General features: G+C 48.6%; 1 protein-coding gene across 1 annotated transcript in view; it reads right to left on the bottom strand.

The window, feature by feature from the left end:
- The window catches only part of TDRD1 (tudor domain containing 1), a 2044642-nt gene that overhangs the window by 1397443 nt on the left and 621172 nt on the right, over window positions 1-26027 (bottom strand). The window contains exon 10 of the mRNA XM_069611868.1: window positions 23344-23515. Coding sequence (XP_069467969.1) covers window positions 23344-23515 — 172 coding nt within the window. The remainder of the gene's footprint in view (window positions 1-23343; window positions 23516-26027) is intronic.

The raw sequence follows: 26027 nt of genomic DNA, 5'->3' as shown, positions 1-26027 counted from the left end.
TTGAATCAACAGACCGTTCCCCTTGGACTGGTTCTGGGGGTACCTGGAGGCGTAACTTTGGCATTGTGAGTTCTCCAGGGTTGCGAACAGGTCTATTTCCGGGAAACCCCATTGCGTGAAGACATTTAAGACGATGTCTTCTTGCAATTGCCATTCGTACTCTTTGGGTAGGGGGAAGTCTCTGCTGAGTTTGTCTGCTAGCAGATTGAGTTCCCCTGGTACATGTTGTGATAGTAGGAACATGTTGTGTCTGAGAGCCCACTTCCATATATTCTGGGACAGCTTGGACAGTCCTGGAGAGTGAGTGCCCCCTTGCTTGTTGAGATAGTACATGGCTGTGGTGCTGTCTGTGAGGACCATCACTGTCTTTCCTTGTAAGTGTTCCTGAAAGGCTTTCAGTGCTTTGAACACTACTAATAGTTCCAGCAGGTTTATATGTTTGGAAGCTAAGCTCGGAGTCCACACTCCGTGAGCAGTCTGATGGGATAGGTGAGCCCCCCATCCTGTAAGGGATGCGTCTGTGGTTAGAGTGGCTTCCACTGCGGGTGTGGCAAAAGTTTTCCCTAATAGCAGGTTTTCCTTTGTCCACCACCGTAGCGAGAGAACCAAGGCCTGCGAGACCACCACTAGGTCGTCCCATTGTCCGCTGGCTTGGCACCACTGGCTGTAGAGCCACTCTTGCATTGGGCGCAGGCGCGCGTGAGGTACCAAATAAATACATGACGCCATCATCCCTAGCAAACGCATTGCTTTGCGTACCGTCACCTCTCGACCTGCCACATAATGGGTGATCTGAAACAGCATGTTTTGGACCCTCTCGTTGGAGGGGAAGACGAGGCCGTCCTTTGTTCGAATTAGAGCCCCTAGGAATTGTTTGATTTGGCTGGGGTCTAAGCTGGACTCTTTTCGTTGATGGAGAAGCCCAGTCTGGACAAAAGGTCTACGGTCTTTTGGGTATTGGAGAAGCATGTTTCGTAAGAATCCCCTATTATGAGCCAGTCGTCGAGGTACGGGTAAACTGGGATGGATAATCTGCGCAGGTGGGCCGCTGCCACTGCCAGTACTTTCGTAAATACCCTTGGTGCAGATGCTATCCCAAAGGGTAGTACTCTGAACTGGTAGTGTTTGTTCCCTATCTTGAACCTGAGGTATTTTCTGTGCGCTGGCAACATTAAAATATGAAAGTATGCATCTTTCATGTCTAGTGTTGTCATGTAATCCCCCTGTGATAACAGTGGGATTACATCCTGCAAGGTTACCATACGAAACTTTTGGGGTTTGACAAAATTGTTCGCTGGACGCAGATCTAATACAGGGCGCATGGTTAAATCCTTTTTGGGTACAAGGAAGTACACTGAATAAATACCTTCTGTTACCTGCGATAGGGGTACAGCCTCTATAGCTTCTTTTTTCAGTAGTTCTTATACTTCTTGAAGAAGAATAGTGAGGTGTTCCGGTGTAATGCTCCGGTTCCGTGGGGGTCTGTATTTTGGGGAACCGTTGAATTCGATGCAGTATCCGTGGGCTATGGTGGATAATACCCAGCGGTCTGACGTTATTCCCTCCCATGCTGAAGGGAACGATGTTAGCCGGCCCCCGACCGGTGATGCATGGGAGGAGACCCAAATCTTTGGGTCATTTGTTGGTATTGGGCATGGGGCCTTTTGGACTGGAGCCGCGCCCTCTTCCTTTGCCACGACGTTGACCTCTTTGACTGAACTGGGTGCTTTGGTTAGAGGGCCAGTTGGTAGCAGAGTAAAATTGTTTTTGGCTTTGCTGCTGTCGTTGGCCACGAAAGGAGCGTCTATTGCCATAGCTGCGTCTGTTAGGTGGCCTAGAAATTTGGTCAAGAGTTTTGATGGTATCAAACTCCTTCTTCGCATGTTCTGGTGCCTCATCAACTGCTTTCCCAAACAGATGTGTTTGCTCTATAGGCTTATTTATTAGGGAAGCCTGGGTTTCTGGCTTAAATCCCGAATTGCGCAGCCAGACATGGCGTCTGAGAAGTATTCCCTGAACCAGGGAACGTCCAGCTGTCTCTGCGGCATCCAGGGAGTTCTTTACGATGCCCTGGTTTACAAGAGTTCCCTCTGATATAGTAGCCAACAGGCGTGAACGCAGGGGTTCTGGTGCGTCCTCTGCTTCGCTGCGCAGCTTGCTCCACTGTGCATCTGCGTAGCTAGCTAATAGGGAATTGTTATTCGCAATCTTAGTTGAGAAGGCGGCGGAGGTTGTGATTCTCTTCCCAAGTGCATAGAGCTTCTTGCCCTCTTTGTCAGGTGGTGCCTCACTAGTAGATAGTGGTACTCCCGCTCTCTTCCTTGCATTAGTAACTACCAGAGAGTCCGGAATAGAATGTCCCCTGATGTACAAAGGGTCAGAAGACAAAGGGCTGAAGAGCTTTTCTATACGAGGGTTGACCCCTCTGACTAAGGCCGGATTGGAAAGGGAAGGAGTTATTCTTCTCTTTATAGAAGCCAGGAGCGGAATGGACTGACTGACCGGGGCTTTTTCTTTAATAACTTTTTCTACAAAGTCTATGTCCGGAATAGTCTCCCCTGTGTCTATTTCAAAATGCGCTGCTGCCTTGCGCAATAGTGCATTAAGTGAGGGCTGGTCATCTATGGGGGAGGTGTTGCCAATAGGTGAGTCCTTGGGAGGAGAAGGGTGAAAGACATCAGGGTCTGAGTGCACTGATGGGGATTGCCAAGGCTGCGCTGATGGGGAGTGCCAGGGCTGTGAGGTGGCTGTATCTTCCTCAAAAGCTCCTGTGTTAGTGTAAGGGTCTTCCTCAAACCCTTCCTCCTTATGTTCTTCCTCTCCATCTAAACACTCCTCATCTTCCTGGAGGTATTGCTCCTCTTCAGTGAGGTCATATGCATCTGTAGAAGGGAGAAACAGCCTAGGAATCTTGACCCTAGGGTCATCCTGGGTCCATTCTCTTGGTCTTTTGGGTCTTTTGGGTGTGGGTGGGTTTTGGCTACCCAAAAACCTCTCCATCTTTTCCATACAAGAATGGAGTCTTTCCATGGTCTCATGGGGAACCCCTGAATAGTCTAGAGGGGGGAAATCAGTGTTGTCACCTTCAAAACGCTTCGAACGCTCCCACAACGTCGACGAAAGGTTTCCGTCGCCCTCAGAAAAGCCCTCCGGTAGTTCAGAAGTGCCTTTAGATGAATGGGGCAGTTCCTGGCTACTCTTGTGCTTATTCGGCGTTTCTATTTCCTTGGGTGCGGTATTCGACGTCTGTTTCGTCGTCCGCTTGCGTTTGTCCTCGGAAACAATTCTCGCCAGGCTCTCGACGACGAGTTCGTCGGTAGAGGGTTCTGGAGTCGGCGTTGTCTGCGTTACGCGCCGTTTCTCGACGGCCGCTCTATGGAGCGTTACGTCGGGTGTCTTTGAGGTAGCGCCCGTGTTAGATGAAAGCCCAATCGCTGGTCGCGGCTGCGTTTGCGGGTGGGGCTTGAGACCCTTACGGTCCAAGGTCGACGCCGGAGTGCCCTGCGTCCCCTTCGGCGCTGGTGGATCCTTCGTCCTCGACGAAGAAGAGCCGTGGGTTGTGTGCTTAGGCCTATTGGGTCTGTGTGCGTCCTTGTCGCCGGGGTGTTCATCCCCATAAGCAGGGCGTGAGCCGAGCCCGTCGGGGCCGGGGACGGACGCCGAGGAGCGCAAGCGCTCCTTCTGGGGGTTAATGACTTCCGTAGCGGACGTCGAGTTATCACCCTCCTCGTCACTTTCTGTAACAGCGGCGGCGGGTGAGGAAACTGACTTCGACATAGCGTAGTCCGCCCACCTCTTAACTTTCCGTTCTTTAAGGGTTCTTGGCTTTAAGAGCTTACAGGCCGCGCAGCTGTCCTCTTTATGATCGAGGGGCAAGCAACGATTACAGAGCTTGTGTTTATCCTTCCAAGTGTATTTGCCCCTACAGCGTGGGCAAAACTTAAAAGGTGTCCTCTCCATAGCTGAGGCAATAAAAACTGGTGATAACAACCCCAAGGGAAAGATAGGGGCGAAAGAAAGACATTCTTGACGAGAAGAGAAAAGTTCGAACCCCCACTCTCCCTACTGTATGTTGGCCGGCGAGGCCTGGCCACGTGTTCGGCAGCGCCGAAGGATCTCCTCCGTCTCTTCCTCTCCGTCGAAAACTTGCTCGGCGGAGAAACAGCTTCACAGCTAACGTCGAGGGGAGGGATCTTTTAACAGTAAGTATATATATTAAGGACCGAGGTCCGTAGTACTTGTTTAGCAATGTCTCTCTAGGAGCTCCGCGTAAGGCGACCATAAGCTGGGCGGAAAAAAACAATCTGAGGGACCTCGACGCGTGAGGGATTGTGGGTACAACGCACGTCACTATAGGGATAGTGTTACAGACACGCCTTGTCGACGTCCCCTTTTCGACTACGAAAAACAAAATGCAATACTCCGCAGTGACCACTGGATGTCGGACCTATGCACAGCATGTGATTCTAAGCAGATTAACAAACATCAGAAAACCCTTTATTGTTCCAATCTGGAGCCCCAGAGTTCCACATTCTTATCCCTACACCAGATGCAGAACCTATTCCAACAGCATTGGTACAAGGACTTTGTTCTCATCCGGGAGGTCCCAATCCTTATCTTTCTCAATCTCCTGATCATGTGAGGAATGACGGGGGCTGGAGAAAACCAAAAAAAAAAGGAATGGAAACTCCCAGTCCACTACAAACGCGTCCTCTAGAGCTCCTCTTGGGGGACATTCCCTGAAGCACAACAGTTTTCACTTCGGGTTGACACTGGTCGTGAAAAAGATCCACTTGAGGTATTCCCCAAAGGGTGACGATCTCTTGAACGACTGAGCTACTTTGAACTCGTGGGAGACCGCGCTCTGTCTGCTCATTGATTGTGCAGCCGTGTTCTGTTTTACGGCTAGGTGAACTGCCAATAAGGAGACTCCTAATTGAATGGCCCAGAACCAGAGCTGCATTCCCTCTCTGCACAGTGGTAGTGAACCTACACCTCTCTAGTTGAGGTACTACATGGCCACTGTGTTGTCTGTCATTATCAGGACATTCTTTCCCTGTACATGTGATGCTGGAAAAGCATTGGAGGGACAGGGCCTCACTGTGCTTGTCCTGTACTCCCTTATGTGTTCTGTGTTACTTTCTGTGCAGGAGTCCAGTTGGGACCCCTGGCAGTGCAGTTCTTACTCTTTTTGGTTGCGGTGAACAAAGACTCTTGGGATACCCTTATGGCACCCATGGGTGGGGGTACAACCCTGTACCCCTAGTTTATGTTTTGGGCACCAATGTGTTGCCCACAGAGCAGGGTATGGGCTGGTGGCAGCTTCATGCTGATGTGACAGGAGCTCCAAGTAGCCTCCATTTTGGGATACCCAGGCCCTGCCATAGGAATCAGTGGATTCCTGTTAGAAAACAAGATGGCCCCTGGGCCTCTTGGTTTCTATTGCCCGTTACCTTGTTTTCCCAAAGTTCTGGGAAGCCCAGATTTTGTCCCTTCCCCTGACTCGCTTTTGGGTGGAAGTACCATATATTATCTTGTGGGGAAGTCCAGGCCAAACTGGCTGGAGCATTCCCAGTGACTATTTTGTGGACACACCCATGGAGTGGGATCTGCGTGAATGGATTGTGTGAACAATATGCATTCCCCGTTATGGGTGTCTAGTTTCAGTGTGTGTGTGACAATGATTGAGAGCCCTGCCTGAAGCTGGCATGAATGCAGTGTAGTGTGCCGAAAGGCTGGGTGCTTGCCCCAATCCACATTCCTAGTTATGGGTGTCTGGGTGGAGTCCCTGTTTGAAAGTTTTAGAAGTCTTCACCATGTTATGCACAATGGGACAATGGGTAACTGCTATAAGGGAGATACAGAATATCTGAAAGGGATAATGCGGGGAGTGGCACTTACAGAACGGGGCAAGGGTCTGGTGGCGGGGGCAGGTGGAGCGGGGACATGGGTCGCACTACGCTTCAATGGCGGCTGATATAAAAGTAATGACATGGAATGTCAGAGGGATGTGCTCCTACATGTGCCGGAACAGGATCAAATCCTTCCTGAAGAGGAAAAGAATCTCCATAGCTTTGCTACAAGAGACCCACCTTATCATAGATAGCAATGACAAAATAACGGAATAGTGGGGCGGGAAAGGCTATGGGGAGGCGTATTCTAAGTACGCATGAGGAGTTTATACATGGATCAGCGACAGTCCCGTTCCGAGTGATAAAGGAAGTAGATGTAGAAGGGAGATACATGATACTTGGAGGGAGCATAGAAAAACGGGATGTCTGCATAGTTAACTCCTACCTCCCTAACTGTGGAACCTCAGCATACCTGTCCAAGCTGAGTGCGAGGCTGACCCCCTATCTAAACTGCCTATTTATTTGGTGAGGTGATTTCAATTGTGTCTAGGACATTGCCCTGCACAGATCTAGCCCAGCCCCCACCCCGCCCAGGGTGCGAGAGCGACCCAGTCATCGCTCAATGAGGTGATGGGGAACCTTGACTTGGCAGATGTTTGGAGGGTGTTCCATCCAGAAAGCAAGGAATACTCACATTTGTCATCCCCTCACAGACTATATACTAGGATAGACTACTTGCATATAGACAGGGCACACCTATCCCAAGTAGAGTCGATACCCGGGTAGAGCTATATCCGATCACTCCCCACTACTTAGGGAATGGAGGATGTGTGGCCCTAAGCTGCCCATACCACTTTGGCGCATGCCGACAGACACACTGACCGATCTTCAGACCAGGATTGTGGAATACAAAGAACACAATGGGGGAAGTGTGAGAAGCTGGGATATAACCTGGGAGACATTAAAAGTGGTGATTAGAGGAGAGGTCATCGCCCGCGCAGGTAGTATTAGAAAATTGCTAAAAAGCGAGTAAGGCAAGTCCTCTGAACACAAAACAAGGGAGCTAGAGGCGGTAAGGGGAATGCCAGAATGCCTGGGCTAGACTAACAAAATTCGATTACGTTACAAAGACCACTAGGGCGCACTAAGGTGGAGACAAACACAGCAGATTGCTGTCATGGCTATGTAAGAGGGAGAACCCTAGACACTCGATCACAGAAATAAGATGAATTTGACGCTGTGCTCACAACATAGAAGTCGATTATTGGTGCTTTCAGCGAGTTCTACGCCCGATTATACTGTCATGACACAATAGTCTCTCAAGGTGAAATTCTGGACACATTGGAGGAAATAGGCCTGCCCTCACTAGGTGATGCCCAACGGGAAATAATACAGAGAGCTGTCAGTCGACCATATTAATGAGGCAATTAAATCACTAACCACCTGCTACACCCCAGGGAGCAACGGACTGCCCCTTGAGTTTTATAAGATGTACTGCCCTGAACTGGCCCCGGTGCTACATGAGGTCTTCATGGAGGCGTACGAAACTAAGGTGTTACCAAGGACCATGAGGGAGACATTAGTGGTCCCAATACCCAAACCCGCACATGAATGCGACTCGTATAGGCCGCTGGCAATGTTGAATTATGAGATTAAAATATGGACAACGATACCAGCTAAACTACTGACGAAAGTTATAGGGGCCATAGCACATGAGGATCAAACCGGGTTCATACCGGGCAGAAATACTGCGATAAACCTGCGCAGGCAACAGCACATCATTGTGCAGACAACAGCATTGAGGAAGTTTGGGCTGGGTGAATACTTCATTGGGTGGGTTAAGATATTGTACGAAGCACCAGTGGCGAGAGTAAAGACCGGCAGAACAGTGTCAGCACCGTGCGACATCCAAAGGGGTACCAGGCAGAGTCGTCCGCTGTCACCAATGCTCTATATACTAGGGCTGGAACCCATAGCAATATATCTCAGGAAACAATTTTTCAACGCTAGCATTAGAGTGGGTGTTGTGTAGCATGTTGTGTCCCTGTATGCGGATGATGTACTGCTATACCTGCGAGATCCTCACCTCAACGTACCAACGATATTAGATGTATTGGAAAACTATGCAAGGGTGTCAGGAATCTAATTCAGCAGGGAGAAGTCCTGCATATTCCATTGGCGGGACTAGTGGGTAAACCAGAAAGCGAACTTCTGGAAGTCAGGATTCATTGGAGGCCACACTCGTTCAAGTATCTGGGGGTGAATATATGGCATACACCTGAACTCACAAACGGAGGGAACACTGCATTGGCGGTACAGGGAGTCAGGAAGTCCATGAAGTTCTGGTCCAGGCTCCCGCTGTCAGTGATGGGCAAGGTCTCCATAACCAAGATGATAAACCTGAGATTTTTATATTTCTTTTAAAACGTACACTGCTACGTTCTGGACTCTTTTTTCGACTATTAGAGAAACTATTGAGGGAGCTGCTCTGGGGACCGGCTAAACACAGACTGTCTGACCACATTGACGTTACCCTACAAGGAAGGAGGGGTAAAACTGCCAGACTTAGAAAGGTATTACCTGGCAGCACAACTAAGCTTTGTGGCTAAATGGCTAGAGGACGAGGCCACCTCGGGGACAAACTTATTAAAGCAACTGATTGCACCAGTGCGTCTAAAAGAAATACCATGAATCTCGCTAAACTGCCAGAGTAACCCCCCCCATGATTGTACGATTAGGCAGGAGAGTGTGGGACAGGGCCCTAAAATTGACAGGACTCGAACATCCCTATTCGGCGGAGACCCCAATTGCAACCGCAGTCTGCGCAACCAAAGCAGAAGTGGCAACCACAAGGCAATGGGAAGGGTATGGCATATACACCTGGAAGACACATATGAAGAGGGCATTTTCAGGGAGTTTGCATCCATGTACGAGAAAGAAGGAATACCCAAAGGCCAGTACCAAAAGATCAGGAAGGCAGCCAAAAAGTGCTAGAAAAACTGGCCTGAAGAACCAGAGGCAAACCCACTACTAAAACAACCGCACAATTTGGGTGACAGGTTTAAGCCTACATCCAGGCTTTGCAACTTACTGGTAGACGGACCCAACCCTAAAAGCACTAAACTGAAGGAATGGTGGGAAGCGGACATGAGGGGTGTTATCAGTGAGAGGGTGAGGGTTCTAGCGTACCACAGGGAAATGTCTAGAAATGCCCAATTTCAGCTGATCCAACTAAATGTTCTGATAGAACCTACATGACCCCGAGCAGAATAGCTAAATTCAGGAAGAACATAAGCCCGGGCAGCCCCTGGTGCAGGTATGATGCACATGTCCTGTGAGCGTCTGAAGGCACAGCGCTTTTGGGCAGCAGTAGAGGAAGCCTGCAGAAAGGCTGGAGTGACCAGATACGACTGAACGCCAAAAGAGTGCCTTCCAGGGGGCTTACACAAGGGTGAGAAAGTTCAGAGATATCGTTAAATTCATGGACATGGCGTGCATGTTGGCAAAACGGTCCATAGCAATGGCATGGAAAAAGCCTAGTGGCCCACAATGCTCCAAGTGGCAAAGTGAATTTGAACACTGGTATAACGCAGAAACAAGGGTATGGGGTGATGCGGTCGACAGAGCTGGGGACGAGGAGGGCCCTGCATTCGAGGCCTGGAAGGCACAGACTTTTGATATGTTCCATTCATCGGATGATAAGCCCCCATTAATTCATCAGACTCCCACTCAAGATGCCCAGGTCCGCTGAGAACTGGGCCACTGCAAAGGAGAAACCCAAATAGACGCACTCTGATGCTGAACGTCCCCGGCATAGCCCCACATGAACAATCTCTTACAACAAGGAGAGGTGTACCCCAAGAACTGAGCTAATGTTGAAGACTGTTTTTTTTTGTTCTAAGTTAATTACTGTTTTAATGCGAATTACATGTATATGTGGCAAAGATAAACTCTGAAGTAAACTTCTGATGTATATCGTACATGCCAATAAAAAAAAGTTTAAAAGTTTAAAAAACAATGGGTGTCTGGGTGGAGTGAATGGCCTGAATGCCTGTGAGCCTGATGGGCTGCCGGCCTGAATGAACACCCTTCTGTGTGATTGGATGACTGAGACTGGCTCAGCCAGACTTAATGAGGGACACGATGTGTATATCTGGGGACCTCTCACTTACCAATTTGTTCAGAAGCTGAAGTCGAATCTTGAAGCTGATCCTTGAAGTCCAACTAGAGAAGAAGATTGCTGCTGTATTTCATTCGATGTAATCCAAAAGCTGGAGAGTCTGTCGAGGATTGATCCAAGAGAGGACCTGGCTAGGAGATCTCTCCCCGAGCTACAAGGGACTATCGTGCAGAAACTGCTACTATTCATCAAAAAACCCTGGAAGCTAGTTCTGTGAGTCTGACGTCCAGAGAAGGGGTCTGGCGAGAATTCTGAAAAGAGTGCCTGGACATGGAGGGTGGTCTAAGTCCATTGGTGTTGACTGGGTTTGGACGATGCCAGTGACGGCTGCTAGCCGAGTCGAACCGTGTCGCCGAGAAGGGGGGACACCTTGTAGCTGTGCTGCTCAATGCCCATAGACTAGAAAGCTCCACCTTGCCCAAGAACATTTGAAAGAGGGCTTCCTTGCCATCACTGTCGACGACTTTGTCCCGCCAGAGAAAGTCGAGGTCGCCAGATACCGAGGAAAGTTTGCTGTTGGGTTTCCAGCCACCAGAAGCCGACAAAGACATCCCGAGGACACCAACGGGGTGAAGATCCAAGGTCCAGCCTGTGGTCGAGTACCGATCACCGAAGAGTCCCCCGAGGTATGTGCTGCGGCTGCAGCACCAACAGACCAGAGGACCGACGAAAGAGACTCCCCAACAATAGACGCTCACTGCCGGGCCTGCATCCACCACTGCCAAAGGTTTAAGTCCATAGTCTTATTTGCAGCACAAACATTTTGCATCGAGGCCTACCGCACGCCTTATCTTCCCAGGACTTCCACCATCGAGGAAACAATTGATCGGCGAAGAGCACTGCAAAGGTCAAAGCTGCAGTATCACTGCAAGTGTTATACTTTTCCTCGATGATCTCGACGCTCAGCGAGTCCTTCTTTAAAGGGGGTCCATCCTCAAACGATACCGTTGAAGAACCTCTCCCACGACAGGTGCATTGCGGTGGTTGAACAAGAAGCAAGGCTTATTGAGCATTTATTGACTGGGCTTGTTAATTCTTTTATTACAGGTTGCCCAGGTGGGGGATCCTCACCTCAGAATTGTGCATGTAGTTTAAAAGAAAGCATACTGCCATTGCTTAACCTTAACCAGCCTGGCTTCCCTAATTCTATGCTGATAAACCTTACTGAATTATTTGTACGCTTTGTTATAACTGCCAGCAGTTGATGCATTTTAAAGGAATCTAAAGTCTAGTTGTGGTACCACATAGAATTGTCCTGCATCGCCTCCTGAGAGCTTAAACCTTAGTTGCTCGTCCAAATCTACCATATGGAGAACCTTGGCTGTTGTGCTCTGTGTCTCTACCCTACGATATAGGGGGCAGAAATAAAGATACCCCATCCAGTCTTTACAATACAAGGGGCAGAAAGGGCTTCAGCGCTAGTCGGATCGCCATCCACTCCAAAAAATGAATGTGTCGTTTGGACTCCGATGGAGACCAACAACTGCTGTTAGATCGTTGGCATGGGCTCCCCACCCTATGAGGCACCCGTAACTACTATAATCTCTGGCCATGGTTGCCAAAAAGGTTCTCCATTCAGCATATTGTCCTTGCAGACCCACCACAGGAGATCTTGTGCGACCCTGCTTGGAACCTGAAGTGGGTCTGACATCCTGCCCAAGAATTGAGACCACTGCGTCCTGAGAGCCCATTGAAGGGATCTCATTCTCAGGAGAGCCTCTGGCACCAGAAAATTGCAAGATGCCATGAGGCGAAGCAACATCAAAAAGTCAAAGGCCGGAAGACACTGGGTAATATGGAATTTGGTGACCATCTGCACAATGTGTTGAGCCCTCACCTCGGGTGGCAAGGCTTTCCCATAGGATGCATCCAGGACTGCTCGGATAAGACATGCATTACTTAACGTAATAGCATTTCTGATGATTGTTTCTGCTTAGATTCACATGCTGTGCATATGGTCTGACATCCAGTGGTAACCGCAGAGTATTGGATCTCGTATTTCGGGGACCGAAAGGGAACGTCAGCATAGGCGTGTCTAACACTATCCCTATCTTGACGTGTAGCGTACCCAAAATCCCTAACGCCCCGAGATCCCTCCGACTGTACTTTTTCTACCATGATGGAGCCCAAGGCTATTGTGAGTATATGAAGAGAGAAAGTAGTAAGACGTCTATGTTCCTTCCACCCGAAGCGGGGAGGTAGGGGGGGCGCATGTGAATCTAAGCAGATACAATCATCAGAAATGTATTACGGTAAGTAATGCATGTCTTCTGATGCTCGTTAATCTGCTTAGAATCACATGCTGTGCACAGACTAGCGAGCAGTACCCGGAGTTGGAGGTGGGTTGTGAGAAGGAACAGAGAAAAGATGTCTTAGGCTTGTCCCACCTGAATATTAGACCTAGAATGAGTGTCTAGGCAATAGTGTTTTGTAAAGGTGTGTACAGAACTCCAGGATGCAGCTTTGCAAGTGGACTCTAAGGGAACATTTGCAATGAATGCCATGGACGCCCCAGTGCACCGAGTAGAACATACTCTAGGCTTGAAGGGCAGTTCTCGCTTAGCAAGAGTGTAACATAGTTTGATGCATTTGACAATCCACCTTGAGATAGCTAATTTAGAGACAGGATCCCCCTCTCTACCAGCTGGCACTGAAACGAAAAATTGGTTTGTTTTCCTCAGTGGTTTGTTCTTTCCAGGTAGAACATGACTGCCATGCGTACATCTAGTGTGTGTAGTCTTCTTTCGGCAATGCTAGTGGGATTCTGGAAAAAGGTAGGTAGTTCAATCGATTGGTTCACATGGAACTTAGAGATGAATTTAGGCGCGAATCTGGATGTGTGCGCAGAACTATCCCTGTGGACTGTAACAAAGGGGTCTAGTACAAAAAGGGCCTGTAGTTTGCTAACCCTCCTGATAGAAGTGATAGCCACTAGGAAGGCCGTCTTATAAGTAAGGTCTTTTAGACTTGCTTTATGCATTGGTTCAAAGGGAGATCCCATGAGCCTGGTTAAAACCACATTTAGATCCCATCCAGGAGCTGGGTGAGAAATGGGAGGATAAATCCTCTTAACCCCTTCCATAAAGGCCTTAACCACCGGTATCTTCCACCACAACACCTTTTGTTGTGATGTGGAGTAGGCTGAAAGAGCAGCCAGATGAACCTTTAGGGAATTGAAGACCAACCCAGTGTCCAACAAATGGGTTAGGTACAGCACAATGTGTGTGGGTGAGCAATCTATGGGATTGACGCCCTTGGTATTACACCAGATGACAAAACGTTTCCATTTGCTGGCATAGGAATAACGGGTGTTGGGTGTCTAGCTTCCCCGAGTATGTCCATGCACCTCTGAGGGAGCTGTAGGTGTCCAAACTCTGACCTCAGGAGCCAAGCTGCTAAATTCAGAGTTTGTGGGCATGGGTGTAGGGCCTCCCCTCTGTCCTGAGACAACATGTTGTATGGGCAGGGTAGTGTTACTGGTGGGGAGAGGGACATTTCCATTAGATGAGCGAACCAGGGTTGGCAGGCCCACGTGTGGGCCACCAGTATCATGGTAACTGGTTCCTGGTGCATCTTGTGCTCTATCTTGTTGAGAAGGGGAGTCGATGGGAAAAGCGCAGGCAAATTTCCTTGACCATGTTATCCAGAGACCGTTCCCCTTGGAGCAGTTCTGGGGGTACCTGGAGGCGTAGTCTTGGCATTGGGCGTTCACCTGAGTCGCGAACAGGTCGATCTTTGGGAAGCCCCATTCTGCGAAGACGTTGGACACTATGTCTTCGTGCAGACGCCATTCGTCTTCTAGGCGCAGAGGGAAATTTCTGCTAGAAGATTGAGTTCCCCTGGAACATGTTGGGACAACAGAAACATCTCGTGTTTGAGAGCCCACATCCAAATGTTTTGGGACAGCTTGGATAGCCCTAGAGAGCGAGTGCCCCCCTGTTTGTTCAGGTAATACATGGCTATAATGCTGTCTGTTAGAATCAGCACCGTCTTCCCTTGTAGTTGCATCTGAAAGGCCTTTAATGCCTTGAACACTGCTGATAGCTCCAGTAAATTTATATGGTTGGACGCTACTTGTGGGGACCACACTCCATGCGCTCTCTGCTGAAGCAGGTGTGCCCCCGACCCCGTGAGAGATGCGTCTGTCTTGAAAGTGGCTTCCACTGCAGGGGTGGTCAAGGTTTTCACCTTCAAGAGGTTTTCCCTTGACCACCACTGCAGAGAGAGAACGAGGGCTGGCGAGACAACTACCAGATCTTCCCATTGTCCGCTGGCCTGACACCACTGGCTGTTGAGCCATTCTTGCATGGGACGCATGCGCAACCGTGCGTGCGGAACCAAGTATATGCATAACACCATCATTCCTAGCAAACGCATGGCTTTGCGTACAGTCACCTCCCGACTGGCTACAATATTGAGGGATCCGAATAAGCATGTTCTGAACCCTATCGTTGAAGACGAGGCCGTTTTTCGTCCGGATTAGCGCTCCCAGAAATAGTTTTATTTGACTGGGGACTAGACTGGATTCCTTCACGTTGATGGAGAACCCCAGACTGAAAAGGTCGTCCACGGTTTTTTGGGTATTCAAAAAACATGTGTCGTACGAGTCCCCTGTTATGAGCCAGTCATCGAGGTAAGGGTAAACTGGGACGGATAACCTGTGCAGGTGTGCTGCAGCTACTGCCAGGACCTTCATAAACACCCTTGGTGCTGAGGCGATGCCAAAGGGGAGTACCTTGAATTGGTAATGCCTGTTCTCGGTCATGAACTTAGATTATTTCTGTGCGCTGGCAACATGAAATATGAAAGTATGCATCTTTCATGTCCAATGTTGCTATGTAGTCCACCGTTTCAACAGTGGGATCACCTCCTGTAGCGTTACCATGCAAAAGTTTTGAGGTTTTATTGGCGCAGGTCTAGAACAGGGCGCATGGTGAGGCCTTTTTGGGTACAAGGAAGTACACTGAATAAATACCCTTGTTTACCTGAATAGGGACGGTTTCTATGGCGTCTTTTCCCAGCAGCGCTTCCAACTCTTGATTCAGGATCTCCAGATGGTCCGGTGAGAGGTGCAGCGATTGTGGTGGTATGAATTGTGGCGGTCGGGAGAATTCCATGCAGTACCCGTGGGCAACCATCTTTATGACCCACTGGTCTGAAGTTATCCCCTCACATGCCGTGAGGAAAGATGTTAAGCGCCCCCCGACCAGGGTGACATGGGAGGGGACTTGGATCTGATTGTCATTTCTGGCCAGAGATTGCGGCTCCTCTAGGATTGGGGCCTCTACCTCTGGCTTTGCCGCATCGCTGACCCCTTGGTGGGTAGTATGCGGGGCTTCCTGATGTTTGTCCAGCATTAAAGTTTCCCGTGGTATAGTTGTTCCGACTTACACGGGACTGCCCTCGAAAGGACCGACGAGAATTACCTCCACTTTGGGAGGAAGGTTTTTGAGTAATCTGTTGCAGGGATTTAAGAGTCTCATGCTCTTTTTTGGCCGTTTTCAGGGCCTCATCGACCGCCTTTCCGAAGAGGTTAGTTTCTACAATGGGTTTGTTTATGATAGCGGCCTGTGTCTCAGGCTTGAAACCTGAGTTACGAAGCCAAGCGTACCGCTAAAGTAAACTGCCCTGGGCCAGAGATCTGCCTGCTGTCTCAGCAGTGTCCAGAGTGTTCTTTATTACATTCTGGTTTACTTGCCTGCCTAGGGGGGCGTGGCTACATGGCCACGTAACAAGATGTGGTCCCGAGGAGCTCCTGCCGATCCGTTCCTAATCTGTGAATATATACATGCCTGGAGGAAGTTGAGATAAGGGAACTAGAACCCACATGTTAGGGAGAATTCTCACTTATGGTTAATTTCCCTCACCTAGTGAGTCCCCCAGCAGCTTTGCTGGACTTCTGGAGTTTTTTTTCACCTGTTAAGAGTGAGAGCTTTCCCCCCACTCTTACCTGTGTTTTGCTATGTGTTTCCATCTGTTCTTGTGATTGTGTACTCTGAAGTACACCACTTCAGTAGCCCCCTTCTTTCTGTGTGTCACACAGCACCTTCCGTGCCGTGGCACAGGGTTGTCTTTGAGACTTCCCTCAACTCCATTTCTGAGGCAACTACTGTCCCCCAGAAAAGGGTAAAGTTACCATTAACTTTACTTAGTCAATCTACCACAGATCCAGTACAGGCCATCTTCCATGGAGTACTGGAAAGGGTAGACTTGGCTGTGGCACTGGCATCTACCCTAACTTTTCTACTGCGATTATATTATATAAACGTGGTACTGTTCTTGGCTATTATATTAGCCTCGAACATAAACCCGCTTGACCAAATAGTCTTTCTTTTGGCCCCGGTTGGGTTTATTCGCCATTTCTTTTTGTTAAAGTCCTTCTTGTGTTTTACTTTGCGCGGCAAACTAGGTTCGCCTTCTTTGTTGATTGTCTTTTGGCGGGCTTTTGCCCAGAAGCCCTCATCAAGGCGCCTGGGTGTCTAGGTGGGCTGAATGTGAGGGAGGGGTGTAGTCACCCCCTACACAGGGTATCCTAGGAAACCCAAGTCACACTTTGCTATGATTGGCTGAGGTGGTTGTCCAGCCTGGACAACCCCCCTGCTGCATGATTGACAGCCAGGCTGCGTGAATGGGGTTTTTTTTCCGCATAAAAGGCAGGTCTCTTGGGCTAGAAGTCAGAGAGTCGCCACTGGAACTACAAGGAGCCGAAGAGAAGCGGAGAGGACGACTGTTGCAACTACCCAGTCCCGGTGAAGCCCTGCTGCAGTTCTGAGCTATCTGCCCTTCAACAACTCAGAAGATCCAGTCCAGGGTCTTCTTCCCTTGATCTTGGGGGGGATAACCAGCTCATCTTCTACAGCCAGAGGATCCTCTTCCTCCGTGGTCTAAATTGCTGCACACTGCTGTAGTGGTCCGGATAGCCACCTGAAGAGCCTATCCTGTTTAAGGAGCGCACCTTTTATTCCGTGTCGCTGCTGCCGGCCTCATCCCTGTGTGGTGCAGAACCCCTTCAGACGTCCTCCTTCCCAGCAAAGCTCCAGGAATCGTGGGTCTGCGGGAAACCAACAGGAACAACTGCCAGGGCACCAGCTGCACCATTGGAACAAGTAACTGTGTTATGTTGAGGAAACTGGGTGAATCACTTTTTCTTCATGTCCAAGGCTAGACCTTGTCTTCCCTCCTTATAACTTTTGCTTCCGAACATTGACAATATCTAAGTACTTTCGGCTCCGTTGAATCGTGAACTGTTAGACCGTGTGGTCTTTGGCAACTGGCCCCGGTGTCTTTCGACCATAGCTCTGGTCCTTTGACTTTTGAACTCCTGTCTCTGAAGGTTTCTTGATTCTGCCTGCCTAACCAAAATATTGCCTGTGATTTTTGCCTCCAACTCCCTCTGGGTATCTCAGGTGCTAAGTGTGTTTTTGCGACGGTAACATTTCATGTCACGGATACGCGTTTGTTTAGTAGACCGAACTGTCAAAAAGTGATCGCAATCGTATCCGTGGTAACGTGTTTTTGTGCCCAACACCGGTTTATTCCATCACAGAGTACTTACCTTGAGACTTACTGTAAAGTGAATTGGTTAGTTGTAGTATATTTAACGTGTGGTTTTTATTGAAGTTTAATAGAAGTGTTGTGTTTATAACGAATGGTTTAAAAATAAATGTAATTATATTTTTCTACCTGAAATCTTGAGTCAGTGTTTGCTTGAGTCACAGTTATTGTTGTCCCTTTGTGTAATCTCTGCTACTGCTCATATACTCTTCAGATAAACCTGCCTGCTCCGCCACTGCTACCACTATGACATAGTAGTGCAGGCTTATGCCAAAGGTAAAACTTGTATCACCACTTGTAGTCTTAATTGTGTGTAGTGGTCCCTAAGGGCACTGCACAGGATTCTGCCTAACACCGCTGATGGAGGAAACCTTCCTTCTTCTGTTCCTCAGGGCAGAGCTGAAAAAGCTTGGATGCCCTGGCAATCATGGCGTGGAAGGAGCCAATTACGTCGGGCAGGGAGGCCCAAGGGAGTGGTGATGGAAGGCCCGTCCCGTCGTCACCACCGTCGTCATCCGTCCCCGTTGTGGCTGTCTCTGTTCCCATGTCATCCCCCAGGACAGGGGAAGGAGATGAAGGCTGAGCGGGCCGCGAGGGCTGGAAAGGCGGGGGGATGAACTCTACTCTGCTTGTTCGGAGGGCTTCACGACAGGCCCGGCTCTGTTGGGTCATCCGTTGGGGTGAGGGGCAATCTCATCCTTATCTCCGTGCATAAGGTTTGGATTGCCATCAAAATGGCCACCAAATTGTCCTGATGCTCGGGCCCCGGCTGCGACGGGCACGATGGTTACTCCTCCACGGGAGTCTCATCAGCACCGCCGTCACTCTCTTCGTCCGCCTCAGCGTTCTCCCCCCCGTGGGACCGGACCTCCTCGAACCTCTTGTTGAGGCCCTGCACGACTTCAACCAGCTCCTCCTCAGAGACTCTATCCGTGTCGGCCACCGCCCCCCCTCTTTTTCCACCAGGGTCTTATCGATGGGCTGAAAAGTGGATTCCCTCCGTGGCGGCAGGGAAACTCTGGGCCCCGAGGTCGCCCCCACTGGGTTAGCCTCCACAGGCTTCACCATGGCAGCTGCGACTCCCGCAATAGAGGCCTTCTCCTGGTGAATCAAGGCCTTCACCACCTTGGGCGCGCTTGAGGCCTTCACCTTGGCTCCCCCTCGGCTGATCCCTTCGAGATCGACCAGGGCCTCTCCAGAAGCTTAGCCGGGTTCTCGGATTTTCTCTTTACCGAGCCAGAGCATTAGCTCATCGTTGATGGCGTCGGTGAAAGTGCACCCTGCCCGGCAGCCGAAGAGCCTGACCCTTCGGCGCTCCCGGTGCCCGCGGACTCGCGGTGCTTTGCCTTCTGTTGGGCCCCCGTCGCCGGGGCACCCTCACAGGACTTGGAAGACCGCTCGGACGACTTCTCACCTGCTGGGCCCTTCTCCAGCCAGCTGGCGAGGCGGATCCGACGATCCCTCATAGTCCATTCCGACAAGTACTTGCAAAACGCATAGTCCTTCTCCACGTGCGTTTTGTCTTCGTGAAGGTAGTAGAGACATCTCGAATGCTCATCCTCCTTGAAAACATTCTGTAATCCGCATCCAGGGCAGTTCCTGAACAGCTTGGATCCGGGTGTCGAGCTTCCCTTGTCCTGGGCCATGTCCACGAGGTAGGTCTCAGATCTTCTGGAATCTTCCAAGAATCTTAACCATTAAAACTTCGCCCTAGAAGGGCGTAGAAAATTCCCAAACGTCCCGGTTGATCGGAAGTAGAAACGGTGGAGCTTGAGGCTCGATTGACCAAAAAAAATTGATAAAAACTCTTTAAAAAAAAACGCAAAACGCAGTAAAAGCTTGAGAGCTATAGCACGAGACTCCCAACACTTGAATATGCAGTAAAAATCTGAGGATGGCTGCCAGGGGCGGGGCTTAGGGAGAGGCCAGTCATTGGCTGGGGTTAGTATGACCCAAAGACCAGCGATTGGTTACTACTAAGAAAGACAGATCAGAAACGAAACTGATCATGATTTTTTTTCTATACCGAGGAATCCCAGCCTGACGACGGGGAATATTCATGAGCATGTGAATCCATGCCAGACCCCATGCTGGAGAATGTATGGTGTTGGAGCACATTCTAGCAAGCAAGGATGGACTTATGTTAAATCGCAACAACTTTCTACGGTTCTTACACTATGTTCTAACGCTTAGGACAATAGAGTCAGACGATATAAAATGGGTGGAATTCTTCAAGGAACCCTAAAATGATCGAGTTAAATTACACATCAAGAATCATGTGATATCCTATTGGCGGCGGCTCCAGTTCTACTCTCAATGAGATTTGACATCCTTGAAGCACGAAATGATCACAACCATGAAATCCATGACAACCGTAATACATGCCTGAACCGAGACAGAATAAGACCAACGCAAATGAATGTGGCGAGAACACCAGAGGGAGTAATGATGAAGGGTTGGCTTCTTGGTTCATGAAAACAAATACGTCAGAAACTGCTCAGAATGTCGATAATGAAACCTCCGAGATGATTCAGCCAGGTGAACAGATTAAAATCACGTTTGCCTGCGAGGTAGAGGCTACTGTATTAACACAAGATCACAGGGCTTCATGCAAGCCAGACAACAAAACAAACGATTGGAATTGGATCGCCAAGGCACTAATGAGGCACAATCAGAACGCCAGGACTCAGTTTACAACTACCTTTGGCTCCTGGAATACCTGAGGGTTCTTACATTTGTTTCAACGCAATTGGCTGGATGGTCTGGATATAGCCTGTTCACAGGAAACCTGGCTCACAGAATGCCCGTTAGTCAGAATGATATGCAGTATCCTGTGGGAACACTACATACAATTAAGACTACAAGTGACAGTACAATTTCCCCTTTGGTACAGGCCTATACTAGACAGTTATAGTGGTAGCAGTAGCAGAGCAGCCAGACTTATCTCAAAAGTAAGTGAGCAGTACAAAATGTTACACAAAGGACAGCAATTACTATGATTCAGGCAAACACCGACTCAAGGTTTATAAGTAAAAGAATATACATTTATTTCACTCTTCATTTGTTTAACAGTACACTATTATAACCAGTCTAAAAATCACACTCTTAATACACCACACCACTTCCCTTAAATTCCAGACAAGTTCAGCTCACAAAATGAAGTGGGAGCAAAATGGCACTCCAGCAATTTAAAAGGGAGGAAAGACAAAAGTTAATAGAAATTAAGTCACACGAACAGGTAAGTACTCAGGGCAATTGAACAAGAGGAACTACAGAGATATGATCAGGTAGATAAGGCTTAGAGCCAAAGTTAATGGGTCAAAAGTCTTTTGCTATAGATCACGCAGTTCAGGATAGTTTGCAGTAAAGTTCGTGGCACGGTTTCCAGACGAGGTTGGTTGATACAAAGGTAGTTCAAAGAGAAGAGAAGAACAAACCCTCAGATTGGAGAAGGATTTCAAACACTTTCACCGCGGTTGAACGAAACGGACAACCGGATTTACACAGTACCTTAAAACGGAGAGGGGCGTTCCTGGTAGTTCCTGCAGGCTCACAGTTCCTGAAGTGACTGTGGGACTGACAAGTAGGAAGACTGGAGGGTCCTGCACTACCCAGGGAAGAAACCAGCAGCAGAGCAAACCAGCAGCAGAGAAACCAACAAATAAAAATAAAAAGGTGCGCTACTTAAAACACAAGCAGGGTCCGACCTTCCTGGCGATCCAGCCCACTGTAGCTCTGTACAGCGAATTCGACCAGAGGAGGGGTACTGGCTTGCAGTTTGGGTGAACTGGTTGGTCCCACCAGCTCAAAGGAAGATGTTTCCTGGATGATCTTCTCTGTCGTCGGATTCTGAAGATTCGGACCTGCAGCAGGGCTTAACCGGGCAGTTCAGTCGTTGTAGGGGTCCTCTTTTACGAGTTCTTCGTTGGTTCTTTTGTTCCAATGGCGACTCTGCCTTTCCCGTTCCAGAGACCTGCTTTCTATGCAGTTTTCCCCCATTCATACAGCCTGGCTGTCAATCACACAGCAGGGTGGCTGTCCTAGCAAGGACAGTCCCCTCAGCCAAACAGGAGTGCGATTTGGGTTACCAAGGGAACCCAAGGCAGGGGACCAAAGATCCCTCCCTCACATCCTGCCTACCTAGACTTTCAGGCGCCTTACGGAGGGCTTCTGTGCAGAAGCTCGCAAAAAGACAGCAAACAAAGGAGTCAACTCCGGTTTGGCGCGCAGAGAAAAACACGAGAAAGACTAACAAAAAGAAATGGTGAATAAACCCAGCCAGAGCCAAAATAAAATGTATTTGGTCAAGCGGGTTTATGTTCGAGGCTAATATAATAGCCTAAAACATTACCAAGTTTAAATAAGATAATCACGGTAGAAAAGTTAGGGTAGATACCACTGCCACCGGCCAAGTATTAATGTAAAGGGAGCGAAACAATGCTCCAAGAGGCACAGACAAAAAGGGATAAGAGTTAACCCTTTCCAATAATCCATGAATGATGGGGTGTACTGGGTCAGTGGTTTAAAGTGACTAAGGTAAAGTTAATGGCAACTTTACCCTTTTCTGGGGGACAGTAGTCAGCCCCAGAAAATGGAGTCGGTGGGAAGTCTAAAAGACAACCCTGTGTCACTGCACTGAAGGTGCTATGTAACACACATGAAAATATGAGGCCATGGAGTAGGTGAGGCACCAGTGCTCAAGATCACACAAAAAGTGAAAACATACACAGCAAAACACATGTAAGAGTGGGAAAAAATGCTCACACTCTTACCATGTGAGAAAAATAAATCCTAGAAATCCAGCAAAGCTGCTGAGGCACTCATTAGGTAAGGGAAATCAGCCATTTATGAGAATTCTCCCTAACAAAGGTGAAGGGGCAATATGGCCAAAGGAAAGGACAAAGAACCTTGTGGCATGGCCATTTTGGAGCCAGGCCACCTATTTATGCCAAACGCGGTTAATGCGGTTAACATAGTAGAAAAGGGTTAATAATGCAAAAAGATAGCTGCCACCAGCCCTGTCCATGACACATTTGTACATCTCACAAAAAGTCCATCGGGAGTATCTAGGGCCTTTGAAAAATGACTACAGACACAAGTACACTATACTGTAAGGTATATTGTGCACTTGCTACATGTTGCAGAAAAGTTGCAACATTGGAAAAGGACTAAGGGCAACTAAGTCTCCCAGTACGGACTGTGTTTATGGGCATGTCAGTTTCCCCATAAAAAGTGACCGAAGCCCAGAGGAGTGCAGCTGAAGGCTGCGCTTCTCTGGCAAAGTCAGTCTATGGTGTCTAAACAGCAGCAAAATGTTTGGTGGTGTACATGGAGTGAAAATTACATACAATTATGAAATCTTTCCTAACACTGTGTATATCCTAAGGGAGTCATCACTTCACCCAGAGAGCCATCTACTCCGATGTGATCCTATCTCATAATGTCACTGCAAGGTCTGGATCACGTAGTGGCTGCCTTTCGCTGGCCACATGGCAGGGGACTTTAGGCTGGGGTTCAGCGATGACTGCAGGATTCATCACATCAAGTGAAGTACATTTTCCAGTGTTCATAACCAGTTATAATCTGTCCACATTAGCAATGACCCTACATTCCACAACTATGTACACATTCATCTTTTCACCTCGAAACGCAAGCCTGGCAATATGCACTTTATCTAAACTCTGTTAATGGGTCCAAGGAATAAAGTAACCAAACGTGGAGTAAAGAAACATAATCGGCACACCAGAATAATCTTACCGCTACTTGCGATTGTGACCTCCATGCTACAGTGCAAAGTTGCCTCTTGTTGCATATCAACAACTGTGAAAGAGCAGTATTGTCCCAGCAGCAGCTGTCCCACGCTTGAGATGCATTCTTGTGTCCATTCTCCTTGAACTGGAATGACGTTGGCAACAGAGCACTTAATTGCCTAAAGAGGGCGATCACAACAAAAGAAAATGATCACGTATAAGAAATCATCAAAGCATTTAGTCATCAAATGGGATGGGGCATGCAAATGTAGGTTCTAACTGGGAGAAAAAGAGAAACACTTCAACAGCCCAGCTCCAACTCTGCCCGTACTTTTCAAATATGTACAATAGATTGAACCTTCCAGCATCAGTCGGTTAAGTCTATTGGGGCTTAACACTCAAGTGGCTATTAGGCGACACTTAGTTTTCAACTGGTTCTTTAGGTGTTGTGTAAAGAACTAAGTATTAAATTGCAATAGGACCCCATTTTCTTTCAATGTTAATATTTGCAGTCTTATCATGGCAAGATTAAACACATGTATTCACAAATAGTATTTTTCTGCAGTTAGGAGCTCCGACCCAGTTCATTTTCTTCCATAGGTCTAACGCCTCCCCTCATAAGAGACAGGTGCCAACAGCTGCCACATCTGCAACAGGGAAGACAAACCATGTGTGTATGGTCTACTAGCCCACCACCTACTAACCACACAAGAATTTGCACCACCAATATCCTATTCCCACACGATCTACAAACAGAAGCACAATAGTGTGAGACCATATACTGCAGAATTCAGGCCCATAAAGTTCTGCAGTTGCTGGGTGAGAAAAAAAAAGTGGCGCCAAATGCTGTCCCTATGACAAACGTAACCTTTGCAAAATACAGATTAACATGCTGTTTGAATATTCTCCGTCAGGCTGGGAATCCTCTGTAATATTAAAGCAGTCTTCCTTTAAATTTATTTAAATGCTTGTCACTTTGGTACTCTATTAGAGACATTCTGAGTCATATTGCCCACAGCCAATAAGACAGGTCTCGCTTAGCTCCACCCCAAGGTCATCTTGACATTTGGCCAGCTCACGCGGCATGCCAGTATGAGCCAAGAAGAGCCATAAAAGGGGTTGGAGGGAGGGTTGCATGTGAATCTATGAAAGATACCAATGCTGGAGAACAGGAGTTACAGGTAAGTAAAATATTCCTTGCTGTTTGAGTAAGATTACAAAGCAGTACCTACAACCAAAAACAGGCAGAGGCTTTGCTCAACAGAAATAACTAATTCTCACCTCAGGAATAATCAACTCACGCAGATTGCGAAGCACTGCCTAGCCGACCGGGACACCTCCTTGGAATCTCTATTGATGCAGTAGAACCACGTGAAGGTAGGGTCAGACCTCCACATGACCGCCCTGCAAATATCCAGCAGAAGAACACCGGATAGGAACACTGTAGTAGAAGCCACAGCCCACGTCAAGTGTGCTCTTGGCCTCTCAAAGTGGTCAGTTTGCCTTTGAATGACAGTGTGAAATGCACAGTGATAATAATGTTGCAATGGAATACTTTAAAAGGGTGTTACCCTTGACCGAAGGTCAGTCCAAAAGCCACGATCAATCAATTGTGATGATTTGTGGAAGTCTTTGGCAACACAGAACGTGGGGGCTTGGGCCAAAGCCAGAGAATGCAAGGAGTGTTCTGCAGGAGATGTAGGAGAAACAAAGAACACAGGCACATCAGTTAATTTAGGTGAACAAAAGATAGAACCTTTTGCATGAAGGCAGGGTTCAGTCCCTGGACCACCATGTGAGGTCTGGGTGAAGCGACAGATGAACATTGATAATCTCTGACTAATGGCCCAGTTCCTGGTTCCAAGATGCTGCAAAGTGCAGCAGTATCCTCCTCATCATGAGTCTCGTGTGAGGGACGGCCAAGAGGACTGCTGCCATGAGACCCAGTAGGTGTTGGTACCACCAGGCCAAGGTCAATTCTCTGCTGAGGAAGTGCGCCGTGGCCTTCTTGATGGCTGTGATCTTGTCCTCCAAGGGAAAAACACTCTTGGAGCACATGTCCAAAATGAGGCCAAAGAAGGTCAGTCTCTGCGTGGGCTGCAAGTGCTATTACTTGAAGTTGAGTGAAAAGCCCAGCACGTGTAGTGTGTTCATAAGAGCGTGGGATGTATGGTGCACTGCTTCCGGAGATGTAGTCCTGACGAGCCAGTCGTCAAGGTACGGGTAGATGTGGTGGCCCTGTGATCTGAGAAGGGCCGCCACAGTGTTCATCAGCCTGGTGAAGACCCTGGGGGCCGAGTTGAGGCAAAAAGGAAGCACCTTGTATTGGAAATGGTAGCCCATGATCCTGAATCGTAGAAAGGAACAATGAGGCTGCCAGATCGGGACATGTAGGTACAGGTCGTTCAGATCCAGGGAGCACATCCAATCTCCCTGCTATCAAAGCTGGCTTAACCATCTTGAATTTTTGTAGAGATCAGGAGAAGTTGAGGGTGGAAAGATCCAGCACAACTCTCAGGCCCACCTGGTTCATCTGAATGAAATACTGGCGTAATAGCCCAAGCCTCGCTGGGAGGCTGGGACTTCCTCCACTGACTGGCTCCTGACGAGCGACGGGATCTCCACCAAAAGAGTTGCCATGGTCGAAATCGCAGCACACTGCTGTAGTGGTCCGGATAGCCACCTGCTGAG

Source organism: Ambystoma mexicanum, chromosome 8 (assembly GCF_040938575.1).
Source record: "Ambystoma mexicanum isolate Mex_15411 chromosome 8, UKY_AmexF1_1, whole genome shotgun sequence".
NCBI classification, from domain to species: domain Eukaryota; kingdom Metazoa; phylum Chordata; class Amphibia; order Caudata; family Ambystomatidae; genus Ambystoma; species Ambystoma mexicanum.
Note: the sequence above shows the minus strand (reverse complement) of the source record. Positions and strands in the feature narration are given on the sequence as shown.